Source organism: Haliotis rufescens, unplaced genomic scaffold, assembly GCF_023055435.1.
Source record: "Haliotis rufescens isolate VD_foot unplaced genomic scaffold, xgHalRufe1.0.p SCAF_10, whole genome shotgun sequence".
Taxonomy (NCBI): domain Eukaryota; kingdom Metazoa; phylum Mollusca; class Gastropoda; order Lepetellida; family Haliotidae; genus Haliotis; species Haliotis rufescens.
This window is the reverse complement of record NW_025963780.1, coordinates 32,829,331-32,842,058: the sequence shown is the minus strand read 5'-3', so window position 1 is coordinate 32,842,058 and position 12,728 is coordinate 32,829,331. Positions and strand designations below refer to the sequence as shown.

Below are 12,728 nucleotides of genomic sequence, written 5' to 3'. Positions count from 1 at the left end.
AGTGGTTTAAGCGTTCGCTCGTCACGCCGAAGACCCGGGTTAGATTCCCGACGTGGGTACAATGAGCGAAGCCCACTTCTGGTATCACCCGCCGTGATATTGCTGGAATATTGCTAAAAGCGGCGTAAAACGACACTCACTCACATGCGTATACGCCGTAAAACAGTACTTAAAATTTAAACCGTATTTTCAAAAAAAGTTACTTCTGTCTTCGCCACGAGTCAGGGGCGGTCGGGTAGCCTAGTGGTTAAAGCGTTCGCTCGTCACGCCGAAGACCCGGGTTCGATTCCCGACATGGGTACAATGTGTGAAGCCCATTTCTGGTGTCCCCCGCCGTGATATTGCTGGAATATTGCTAGAAGCGGCGTAAAACCATACTCACTCACTCACTCACTCGCCACGAGTCACGTTTTGAAGTAAATACCACAAACTCAAACAACTGCCAGAATGTTGACGTGTTTTGATGGAAGATGTCTGTGATAGCTTTTCCTTATAGACGCTGGGCATTATATAGTACATGTAAGTTAGATAAAAATAAACAGTTGCTAGTCAATCTTTCGGCCATATGTCATTTCCAATGTAGTTTACATTCTCAAAAAGCCAAACATTTTTACTTGGCCAAATTCATTAGCTAAAGTTGAGACAAACATATTTTTCAGGTTTGGCTCAGTGGGTTCCCAACTCAAGTCGATGTTTGAAGAAACATGTCCTCCATTTCGTATCGTTTATATTTGTCTTGCTGTAGTTCCGCTGCATCTTATTGGAATATGATTCCAGGTTTATCAGCACCATGCCCTGTCTCATGGTGAACGTCAGCACCAATTAGGCTTTTACTCCATCACTACACAGCCATGCCATAATACGACTTCCAACTGAAATACATTTCATGTATTACAAACATGTCAACTACTGTGGTTTATGTGTGGAACAGGTACATAATAAGACCGTAGGTTCTATACTTTTACAAATATGGTTAATCACCTACCACCAACAACATCGGACACACACATTTGATGGCTATCATCATAATCCGCGGGATAGCCTTCCCCCACATCGACTTGATGTCGCGTTGTAGTCTGTCCGTACCTTAAATGGAATGGGTTGCAGTGATTTAATGATACGCAGAATATCACAATGAAGTCACGTTACACCAATGTACAAACATACTGTCTGAAACACATCCATGCCACAAGTACTTTCTGCGAAATATCTTTACTGAATCTGCACAGTAAGAGAAACAATTTGACAATGTTTGTTATATTTCTTCAATTTTCATTCGTGCATCAATGGCTCTAAACAATGATCCTATAGTTTCTGGGTGAAACAATTGCATAGCAAATATTTGGACATGCTGTGTGTTACACTTGTGAACACAAGCAAACGAAGCAAATGGCTGACAGTGCATTGTATAAGTGATGCATCTGTAGTATCACATGTTTACCATAGCACCATCCAACCACGATGCATTCAAGGGTAGAGAAGAGGACATTCGACGGGAAGTAGGCGAACCAGTCCACGAGGGTCAACACGTACATCCCGCCCTAGAAATCATAATATGAGATGGTTGGAAAACTGAAAACACTCTCAATGGGCGTGTTTTTTAATGTTTGTTGTACTTTTATCACACGAAAGTTGTCGCCTTTAGACATTGAGGACAGTGATAGAATTTTGTCATCTTTAATGTCAACCAATGCGCCCCTGCCTTGATGCATTCTAATGGCATTCACGTTTTCATGAAGTTGACAAGAAACGTGGAAATGCTAGTTCGCCAGCCTAATTATATAAGCCACGATTAAGAAATACAAGCTGCGCCTATGTTGCAAAACGACTGTCACCTGTGTAATGTAGTTGAGACCAAAGGTGAAGTTGGTTGAAAGTAATACAGCGATAACAAGCCAGCGCCGTCGTGATAGCTGTGGAAACCGGTCTCTTAAAGCTGCCACAACGTTCTCAATCGGCGGAACCTTGAACACATTTATACATTAAGTCCTAGAAGACTTCTGAAACTGACCGATACTTTTCAGGTCAACCTTCAGGTATGTATTTCTTTCTTCAAACAATATTTTTGTACAGCGCAATGAGAAACCATGTGTAGATCTACACAATTCCAGCAATACGAAAACATGCAAACTTAACTAAAATTGTTTTAAATGTATGTAGAAACATTGATACATACAAAGTGTGGCAAAATACTTTCGGCATGGTCACTCACGGTATGGAAAACATCAATATCTCCGCAAGTGTAATCGGTCATGTTATGAGAAGCATGTGGTTAAGAAAGACGTCTTAAATCTCGACTTATTGTTTGGGGCAGGGTTAACTCTGCTCTGGCTATATGTTAATTACCCAATGACGTCAGTCACACAAACTATTAAATCTGTATTTACCAGAGTATCAAGTTCAAGGGTGATCAGCGTCAGAAACGTCAAGGCAGACCACAACTGCGGCAAGGGGAGGTAATTCAAAACTTGCGGAAAGACGATAAAGGCAAGATTGAATCCTGAAATGAAGAACACTTGATTCAGGTCCTTATTGTGAATTACATTTTTTAACAGGAACATTAACATCAGATTATTTTTAAAAGAAATATTGTAGATCCCCTTAATATATACCACTACCTTTCAGATGGCATCATAACATAGAGGGGCACGTGGGGCCCAGTCGTCTAAGGCGCCGCGATTTCCAATTAGAGTCGCGTCCCTTGGGCACGCCAGAAACCTATGATAAAGGGTTCGAATCCCGGTTCGCCCCGATTATTTTTCTAGGTTTGTCAGCACCATACCATACCTGTGCTCGTGGGTTTCACCGAAGTGATAAACGTCCGAAACCTTCATCACTTCGGGCTTTCCTCCCACATTAAGCTGACCCGCCTTGATAGAACTGGAATACTGTTGAAAGCGGCGTTAAACCCAACTCACTCACTCACGATAGGAACACCCGAAAGCACTGACTTGATATCTACCTGAAGATTCAAATGCTTCCACAGTTACCCCCCTCTGGTAGGCAACATGACCGATGATGGCAAAGAAGGCAAATCCAATGAGAAGTGTAACTAGCATGTCTCCAATGCAGACAATTATGGAATCTCTAGAGTCGAAGAAAAATGAAGTAACAAATATTATCAACAGACAATCGTTGTTGCTAGCAACAATGTTATTAGAGTGAGTAGGATATGGTTTTATGCCGTTTTAGCAATATTCCATCAACATCACGGCGGGTGATACCAGAAATGGTTCCATATCAGGAATCGAACCTTGGTCTTCAGTATGATGCGAACGCTTTAACCACAAGGCCACCCAATCGCCCCTCAAGTTATAAGAGACTTTTCTTTACCTATTATCTGGAGTAATCGAAATCAAGAAACGTGTATTAAATGGCACCACCACAAACACAGCTGTCTAATAATAGTATTTTCTTTTAACAATACAGCTACAGCTCTTAACATATTATCACTACCATCACAAAAATGTACACATGCAAATGTCTAACAATATTAGCTCTCTAATCTAACATTAATACTTCTAAAACCGTTGTCTCTTTAGCGCTGATTTTCACATATTCTTTTTGCAATCTGCAGTTGATGGTAGAGACGATTTAAAGATGATACAGACGTGTTAATAAATCAAATACAGTTGACAGTAAGTTTTCAGTTGAAATTAAACATTAGTAAGATGTTTTGAGTCTTACACCAGATAGTCACACCTGCCATACATATTAATGGTCATTCCTCTCGCCTTACCTGAAACAGTTGTTTCGAAATTTACTGTGGCTTGACAAAGTCACGATGGACCCCATGCCGAGACCAAGAGAATAAAGAGCGAAATTACATCCTTCAATCCACACCTACGGGTTACAGAACGTGTGTATTCATTATACTAATATCACATCGTTTTTTCAATTGAAATACAACATGATAGTTGGGAGGTAGATGAAATATTCTAAAATGACACTGCACTCCTCGGGATTACTACACAAAAGGAGAGGGATGTTTTATAGTTAAAAGGCGCACGGTGTCGTCTTCACATGAAAGAGATACGAGTATGAATATGCCTGACAAATGCAAGTATGGGAAAGCCCTGATAGAGATCCATGTAGGATCATGCCTGACAGAGCTGGAAGTATGAATATCCTACAGAAACGCAAGACAATTTATCAGAGAGCACAACATTTGCTACAAAGGATTGCAATAACTGAATGCACGTATAACCCCTCAACGTCAGTGACGTCGTTTGACGACCGAAGATGCATAGGCGTGCGTGAAACTGTGCCTACAACGTTACCTTCAAACATCTTTGATGTCAGCCAGCTGGAAGACATTTTTTCACTGATTTTACCACAGTCAGAAAGGACCCGCGGAACACCAGTAGCGTAAACGTTTCTTCTCAGACAGTGAGAACGTTTCTTCGCATTCCACTGACCCGACATCACAGGCATACGTGTCTTATATTTTGCTATACAAGACCATGTTGCCCTTACCGTGCTAGACACATTGCTTTCCAGGGGATTTAGTCACATTGTTTGTTGTTTAACGCCTCACTCACTCACAGCAATATTCTAGCAATATGACAGCGGTCTGTAAATAATCAAGTCTGAACCAGACAATCAATGTTTGACATCATGAGCATCAATCCACGCAACTGGAATATGATGGCATGTATCAACCAAACCACCGAGGCTGACCACCCGATCCCCTTAGTGGAACGATTCAATCACCCTTTTTTGATGCCCTGATACAAATTATATCCATCTTCATCTACCTAGAGCCTTTTGATTGGGGTGATTATCTTTAATACATTCTCATGGAATACATAGCCAGTGACCATAAGATCACCAATTGTTCTCCAAACCTCATGATGTTTGGTCTTAAAGCAGGTTACTTCTATAGATGGTGGGTCAAAGCTACAGCATGCAAGTTCAAAGGTTATTTCTGGGTAGGACAAGGTTCCTCAACTGAAGTGTTTTCCCCTCAGAAACCGACTCTTCCTTTCCTTGCCTTCGATTCATAATTTCCGACTTATATGCAACATGATAACATGTCACTCACTGAACTAGAATGCTCCTGACAGAGACAAAGGTATTAATACTCCTTACACACTCATGAATACTCCTGACACTCCGTTAGGTCCAGTGGCATCGGCAAGGGTATGTATTTGATGTTGTTTCTTACCTGAGGTCTTGACAGGATTTCAAAGTTTGGAACGATATAGAAATATATTCCATCTGCTGATCCCGGCAGCAGACATCCCCGGATGAGGAAGATGGTCACAAGAATACAAGGTATTGCCACCGTCACGTAAACTAGCTGTGAAACAAACACAGACATGAGGGGTAGGGTTTAGTCAGTCACCTAGACATGTGGCGTATACACTATTGTGAATCTCCTCAAAGGAAGACATGGAGCTATAACGGTCATTTTAGCAACATATTTATGTCTCATTAATACACATGAAATGAAATATCCACCAATATTATGAATATCACTTTCTCATCTGTCATGATTGTTGTTCATGCTTATCGAAACAAAATTACTCTGGTTTCCATGTCATATATTTGCGTCCTGAGCAGGTGGGACTTAACATTTTTTCTAGGTTTAGAGAATGACGAGTGAAGTTCAGTGCTCCAGAGCAGAGTGTGTGTGCGTGTGCGTGTGCGTGTGCGTGTGCGTGTGCGTGTGTTTGTAAACGTTTACGCCACATTAGCAACATTCCAGCAATGTCTAGCTTGGAAACACAGGAAATTGGCTTCACTCGTTTTGGTCATGATGGAAATCGTACTCAAAATTTCTGTGTAATAACTAAAAGCCCGCGCTTTATGGTACATGGCTACATTGCCGCCCACAGTACTCCACATCAATAAGAAACCCCAAGGCCTACCTTCCCAGTTACTTTGATTCCTCGAAATACACAAAGGAATATCAATGAGCAGGTGAAAGCCAAACAAATAAGTAGAGGCAGTCTTATAGTCCCAATGGTTTCTAAGCCATCTGTTATTTGCAGAACCTGAAATCTAAAAAATAAAATTTATTACTGAATGTAGAAAGAGGTTGATAATAAACTACAAACGTGAATGCAAACACATGCAAATTCAGAAGCAGCTGCTTCCGCTATTTGTAGAATTCCTAGAAACCATTTCATTACTCCACATATTTCCAATACTTTCAGTTTGGTGAAATGCATGCCCTATGATACAGTCATATTCGTACAATGAAGTCTGCTCAAGAAGGTTTTAGGGAAAGGGTTTCACTTCTCTCATTCTACAAGCCCAGATTAATGTACATAGCCTTTCGCTGAGGAATCTATTTGGCATTTTCTTGGTAATGACATTAAAGTCAAATGATATCATTTGTGGGGAGGAATTTTCTTTTTTGTTCACTGACGTTACGACCAGTATTTTACTTGTACGGATAACAGACGGTGAGAAGTCAAACAACTAATCTATGTCACGGTCGTAAATGCAAATGGTGAGCATACTCTGCCTCACCATCACAAACACATGCACAAGCATGTAAATAATACAAACAAAGTGATATTTGTGAAACAAATTTAATCCACCAGATGTTTCTCAAGAAATATTTGAAGCCCATTTGTTCGTAAATGGTCATAAATAGACAGATCAATTTATCTCGTACAGAGCTTTCACATGATGTGAAGTTTGGTTATGTAGCTCGATTCCTTCTGTATGGTCAATTTCGAACTGCTGGCTACACAGTGAGGCAACTCTTGAAGAAACCATCCGATCCTTACATATATTCCACCTCTAACTGTTCAAATGCGTCGTTCAAAATTGTGCATCAGTAATACTTATGGTGTGTAAACTCAGACAAAGCTTTAACCACTTAAGCTTGACAATCCAAGATGGTGTCCAAATGTCAAGATGGCGGGCAATCGTCATCTATTTATCTGTTTGCGACCGACTTGAACAACACTTTTTTCCTGTTTTCAATTTCACGATACTCAGACTGATTTGACTACTTTGAAGCTTTGAGCAACTACAGTCCTTTTCATCATTTTAGGACAAGGACAGCCGGTGTCTTGTTACAATGTGGCTCTGTCTACAAAGATTTCAAAGAGCGCCATAGGACTCTTGTTTAAAAGTTGTTTGATCAGGGTTATAACATTCAAGTACTCAGTAGAGTTTTTAAAACGTTCTATGGGAGAGATGTGGAGACCTTTACAAATGTTCAGGTGAACAATTGACGTGCGTTTTGTCCGTCTTTGTGACGGGTCCCATCTGTTGGGCAGGTCACGCCCACCTTTCGCGGACACGTGGCATCATCAATATTGATTAAGACATGCAAGCTTATGGCATAGTCGGAATCATACAATGGTCTCTACGTTCAAGTTGAGATTTCGTATGAATGTGGTTTTTTTATTTGTGAGCTTTTATTTCCACTAATTATTCCATTTATATTAGTTCATTTCTGTTTTTTGGACACACTATTTCTATACCCTATAATAGAAACGTTGTGATGAAGAAATTGTTAGCTTAATAAATTATAAGACATCAAATATTTTTAGCTACAAAAACAAACCACACCTTTTTTAAACGTCACTCTGACTCATACGCGCTTCACTTTATCTAGACTTGGTGCTATTGCACTTTCGACATTTTCTCTAAATTCACAAAATCTTTGAGGCTGATGTTGTTTTTTATCCACCATCAAACTTCACGTAAATGTTATGAATACGTTTTGGTTCAACACTCCTTTGGAAAACAGTTTTTCATTTATATCGGATGTTTTTGTGTGTGAGGTTTGAGAAATGCCCGAAGCGATGTATGTCTAATGTTTACCCCTTTCCTGAAATCCAGAACCTCTCTTACAGCAGAACAAAGAAAACAATATAGAACTTATTGCAACAAGCTGTCAAAAGGCAAACAAGTTACTCCCTTAACCATAATTAGCAAGGTATACATATTTGATTTGTGGATATTTAAACAAACACATATTGTTTAGATACGTCGATGTAGAGATGCATTAACATTTATGAATACTGTAGAAATAGCATAATTATATTTATTTTATACCCAATATGGCATCTGTCTTGGATACTGATTCTCTCTCACACACACTCTGACTCTCACACAATTTGACACAGACGTACACGTTGACGATACAGCCGTAACTAACGCATACCTCCAGAACTCCTCCGCCGCTGTCATTCCAGCCACTGTACCATTGATGTCTGCAGTGTGGTTGGCCATGGTGTAGATGGTAACCTCTTCCGTCATGTTGAGCCCTGTCGTTGTGTTGACATCAGCATGCTGTGAGATACAGGAGGGAGTGTTCCATTCATTGCCACAGTGAGCCCAAGGTAGGGGGTTGGAGAATGACGCGTAGAAGTAGTACACGAACCAACTAAAGATGACAGTGAAGTATGTTGTGTGAATCCACGTCCCTATGACTGTGCCCACGCCTACGCCTGTGTAAGTGAATTATTGTAAAACGCCAACTCGGTAACATTTCAAGCATATTGCGATGAGAATAAATTATACATGACTTGAATCATGACAACGCCATTAGGTGTCTTTTGTCACGAGAGAAAATGTTTTACGACGTATACGCTAGTATTTACTGCTATATGGCAGTGTATTTTATTGTTAAACAAGGATTGTAACTGTGTTACATTGTTCCTGTTGAGATTTAGTAGAAGTTCGTCGCAATGTATTTGGGCGATGATTAGTTGTCAGGAATGTGGTACTATTTAATGTCAGCAGTGGTGAAGAGGTCATTATATTTAGAAGCTCGAATTATCTGTAAACCTCTGGAAAGGCGTGGAAGGATGACCAGCGTTATAGAAACCTGTGGAATATTTTGTGATGTTCTAGTGACACTGGGCTGGTCAAGCACTGCGTAGAAGGTGTTGGAACCTAGATAGACTACATAAGTGGAGCGGGCACGTGCCTGTCTTATCTCACATTTCAAACAAAACGTCGTTTGGGGATATACAAATCATTCTAACATGCCGAACATACTGCAGATCACATCTGTCATTCTCGGAGTGTTAAATGTTGTCATAACACACATTTAAGATATGAAACCAATTACCTTAAGTACCAAGGAGAAGATTATATAATTTTGAATTTATATATATATATATATATATATATATATATATATATATATATATATATATATATATATATAACACGTATTGGCCATGTATATTCATAAGTATCAATCGGAGAATTTTAAACAACACAACTTCTTAGATTTGAACTCTGAAAACAAACGAAATGCACTTTCATTAAATATATATATTTACAATAATGGCTCATATCACTTAACAAAAGAAGTGTGAAAACAAAATTTTGATGCAACCTTCCTGACGCAACTATCCAATAAGCATTAGCTTACTGACCTTGGAATGCTGCTTTTGACCCAGAGTGTCTTCCTACCTTTAAATGCTGGGCACAAATTCCAAACTTCAACTGGCCCCCTTTCAGAAAATTGTCCAATCACCATCTCCAGAAACACAACAGGCACAGTACCCATAAAGGTAAACAGGATAAACGGTATCAAGAATGACCCTTGAATCAAGAAAATAATCAGATGATAACTCATGGTGATTATAAAGTAGACATAATTAATGGATAACAACTTCTTTAATACTGCAATGGCGACGTTTCGGTATAGTTCCCCACACCGCTGTCAAGCTGTTATCCATAAATTGTGTTATCCATAATAGTTGTTGTCCATCAATTGTGTCTACTTTGTCATCCGTCAACTTCTAAGTAATCCCTATCAAACAAATCATGGTGATTACTATGTAATTCGTGACTCATTTAGGCAAATAACAAACTGTTAGTTTGGCTTAACTGTGAGTATTGACGAAAAGTACAAAATAGTAATTACAAACACTACTTACTACAACTACGTCATTTATATTGCGCATATTTCCACACCATACAGAATTTCAAAGCACCATAATTACCCCGGTCACTGGATCAGTGTCCACTCAAGAATCATTCTCAGCTCCCTGGGGAGTACACAACCCAAAATGCTATGATGCGAATGTTAACTTGATCTTAGTATAAGAATGTACATAAGAATAGTACCTCCTCCATTTCTCATGCACAGGTAGGGGAATTTCACGAATGATCCGGAGCCGATTCCAAACCCAAGAAGCGTGACGACATAATCCAGGTGATGGCGCCATTTTTCACGTAACATATCTGTCATAGTAACAATTACGGTTTGCAAACTGTTCAAATTTCAATACAGATTAACTTAATGTCAACTGGTTGACATTGTTTCTGACACATGGATAAAGAAGACAAGAGGCGTGATTTTGGAAGGCCCCATGCTTGTTGTAAGAACAGACTAATTGTATATGACAGTGAGTCATCATGTTCTGACTGTTCGACTGCTAGTGTTTCCAAATCTGCCTAGTCCAGTCTGGGTTCTTTACAAGCAACCCTGTCAAAACGGTGGTGACTATGCTTGTCGTAAGAGGTGACTAACGGGATCGGGTGGTCAGGCTCGCTGACTTGGTTGATACATGCCATCGTATCCCAATAGCGCTGATCGATGCTCATGATGTCAATCAATGGATTGTCAGGTCCAGACTCTGTTAGTTACAGACCGCCGTCATAAAGCTGGAATATTGTTTAGTGCTGCGTTAAACAAGAAACAACCAACCACGTAATGCACGTCAATCCCTTTATGTAAAAATCAATATGGTTGTTGAAATGTAACAGACAGTAAGTATGGATCATGTGTAGACCAGTTAATGTGTACAGCTACTGAGTGAAATCGACTCCTTTGCTTTATATTTAGATTAGAGTCACAAAAACTATCCCCACGACTGTTTGACAAGAGGGATAAAATTAATTTTCCAATTTTCAAATTCCCTTGTGTCTTGTGACTCATAAGCTCAAAAGCGTTTTTGATCAGCATAAGACATCTTAGTAAAAATATCAAAACGTTTTATGGTAGACACATCCAATTTGGTACATCATTCAAGAAAAAATGTCCGATGCAATTTGCTGTATTGAATTGTAGCATACATGTATGTTATATGTCCCCGTGTTTCACAGGGAAGGTTAGTGACAGTACAGCTTTAGATTAGATCGTTTTATATTTTAACATCATGCGCTGGAAGAAATATATATAGAACATGATGACTCACTGTCAGATACAATATATATATATACAGGATTTTCATTATGATTGGTTGAAGGCCCTGTTAATAAAAAGACATTATTGCGTTTGTTTGTCATTATTGATATTTGATTGATATTGATTGAGTTCGAATCCCAGTCATTTGAAGCTGACACGCACCCACTCATTAAGCGGCGTACATTATACACACTATTGTTCAGTCAATCATATTTGTCTTCACAGGATATAGCTCTAACATCATCGACGCAGCACTGAACTCACGGTTCGCAGTACGTATTCGATACAAGTGAATGATTTGCTTGTTTGTTTCTTTGTTAGTAATTTTGTTCACATTTTCATTGGCCATGTTTGTTCACCTGAAGAGATTCTCTGATGCTACAAGTCACTAGATTGTTTGCCCCAGACTCGATTATTTACAAGCCGTATATATGTTTTGTTTGTTCGTTTGTTTGTTGTTTGATAATAATTTCAGTAGTTTGTAACAGTAGATAAACTGTTATTGACGTACATGTATGTTTTCGAATAATTTATATACCATTACAGTTATGATTTGTTTGTTTGTTTGTTGTTTAACGCCGCATTCAGCATCAACCAAGTCAGCGAGCCTGACCACCCGATCCCGTTAGTCGCCTCTTACGACAAGCATAGTCTGACTTGGCGCCGCCAAGTGTGTGAGCTTTTAACAGTATTCCAGTAATATCACGGCGTAACAGCTTAATGTGGGAGGAAAGCCCGACGTGATGCAGGTCTCAGACGTTTACCACTTCAGTGAAACCCACGAGCACGGGTATGGTTCTGACAAACCTAAAAACATAACTGGGGCGAACCGGGATCCGAACCCACAATCATAGGTTCTGGCGTGCCCATCAAGTCCTAGTGGTTCCTACCCTGTCTGATCATTACAATCAGTATCAGGGTGTCCCACAAGGTAGTATTTTGTTTGTCACTATATTCGGTATAAAAATTAACAGTTTGTTAAAAGTTTTAACTGATTCAGTAGATGGATCACTTTTTGCAGATGATTTTAATATATCTTGTCGTAGTAAAAATATGACTCGTTCGTCTGCTGCTTTACGCCGCACTCAGCAATATTCCAGCTATATACGGCGGTCTGTACAATTATCGAGTCTGGACCAGACAATTCAGTGATTGACATCATGAGCATCGATCTACGCATTTGGGATCGATGACATGTATGAACCAAGTCAGCGAGCCTGACCACCCGATCCCGTTAGTCGCCCTTTACGACAAGCATAGTCGCCTTTTACGGCAAGTATGGGTTGCTGAAGACCTATTCTACCCCGGGTAAAATATGCACACAATAGAGAGGCAATTACAGTTATGTATTAATAAAATTCACAAGTGGTGTCTTGAAAACGGGTTTAAATTTTCCAAATAAAAAACTAACTGCATACATTTCCGCAGACAATATAAGCCGCATAAGGACCCTGAACTATTTTTAAATAGCACCCCTATCGAAGCTGTGAAGGGGCCAAGTTCTTGGTACTTTTTTGGATAACCGTTACGCTTTTCTACCACATATTAAAAACCTTAAAGCTAAATGTCTGAATGCACTCGATTTATTGAAAGTAGCTTCTAATTCAAG

At 39.6% G+C, this 12,728-nt stretch overlaps 1 protein-coding gene across 1 annotated transcript; it reads right to left on the bottom strand.

Annotated features, from left to right (window-relative positions):
* Positions 1-973: 973 nt before the first annotated feature.
* LOC125374666 (sodium- and chloride-dependent creatine transporter 1-like) lies at positions 974-9,493 on the bottom strand. Its single transcript, XM_048385873.1, has 9 exons — positions 9,360-9,493; positions 8,135-8,356; positions 5,874-6,006; positions 5,168-5,302; positions 3,740-3,843; positions 2,963-3,087; positions 2,388-2,500; positions 1,442-1,541; positions 974-1,086 (listed from the first exon to the last, which is right to left on the bottom strand). The coding sequence occupies exons 1-9, from the start codon at positions 9,491-9,493 to the stop codon at positions 974-976; spliced, it is 1,179 nt and encodes a 392-aa protein (XP_048241830.1).
* Positions 9,494-12,728: the final 3,235 nt, after the last annotated feature.

Excerpts from the sequence above, each read along its gene's own strand:
- LOC125374666 (XM_048385873.1), bottom strand. The coding sequence starts at position 9,493 with ATGGGTACTGTGCCTGTTGTGTTTCTGGAGATGGTGATTGGACAATTT. Across the intron at positions 8,357-9,359 it reads GTCAAAAGCAGCATTCCAAG|TTGGTTCGTGTACTACTTCT; the intron begins GTCAGTAAGCTA and ends TGTCATCTTTAG. Across the intron at positions 3,844-5,167 it reads AAATCCTGTCAAGACCTCAG|GTGTGGATTGAAGGATGTAA; the intron begins GTAAGAAACAAC and ends TGTAACCCGTAG.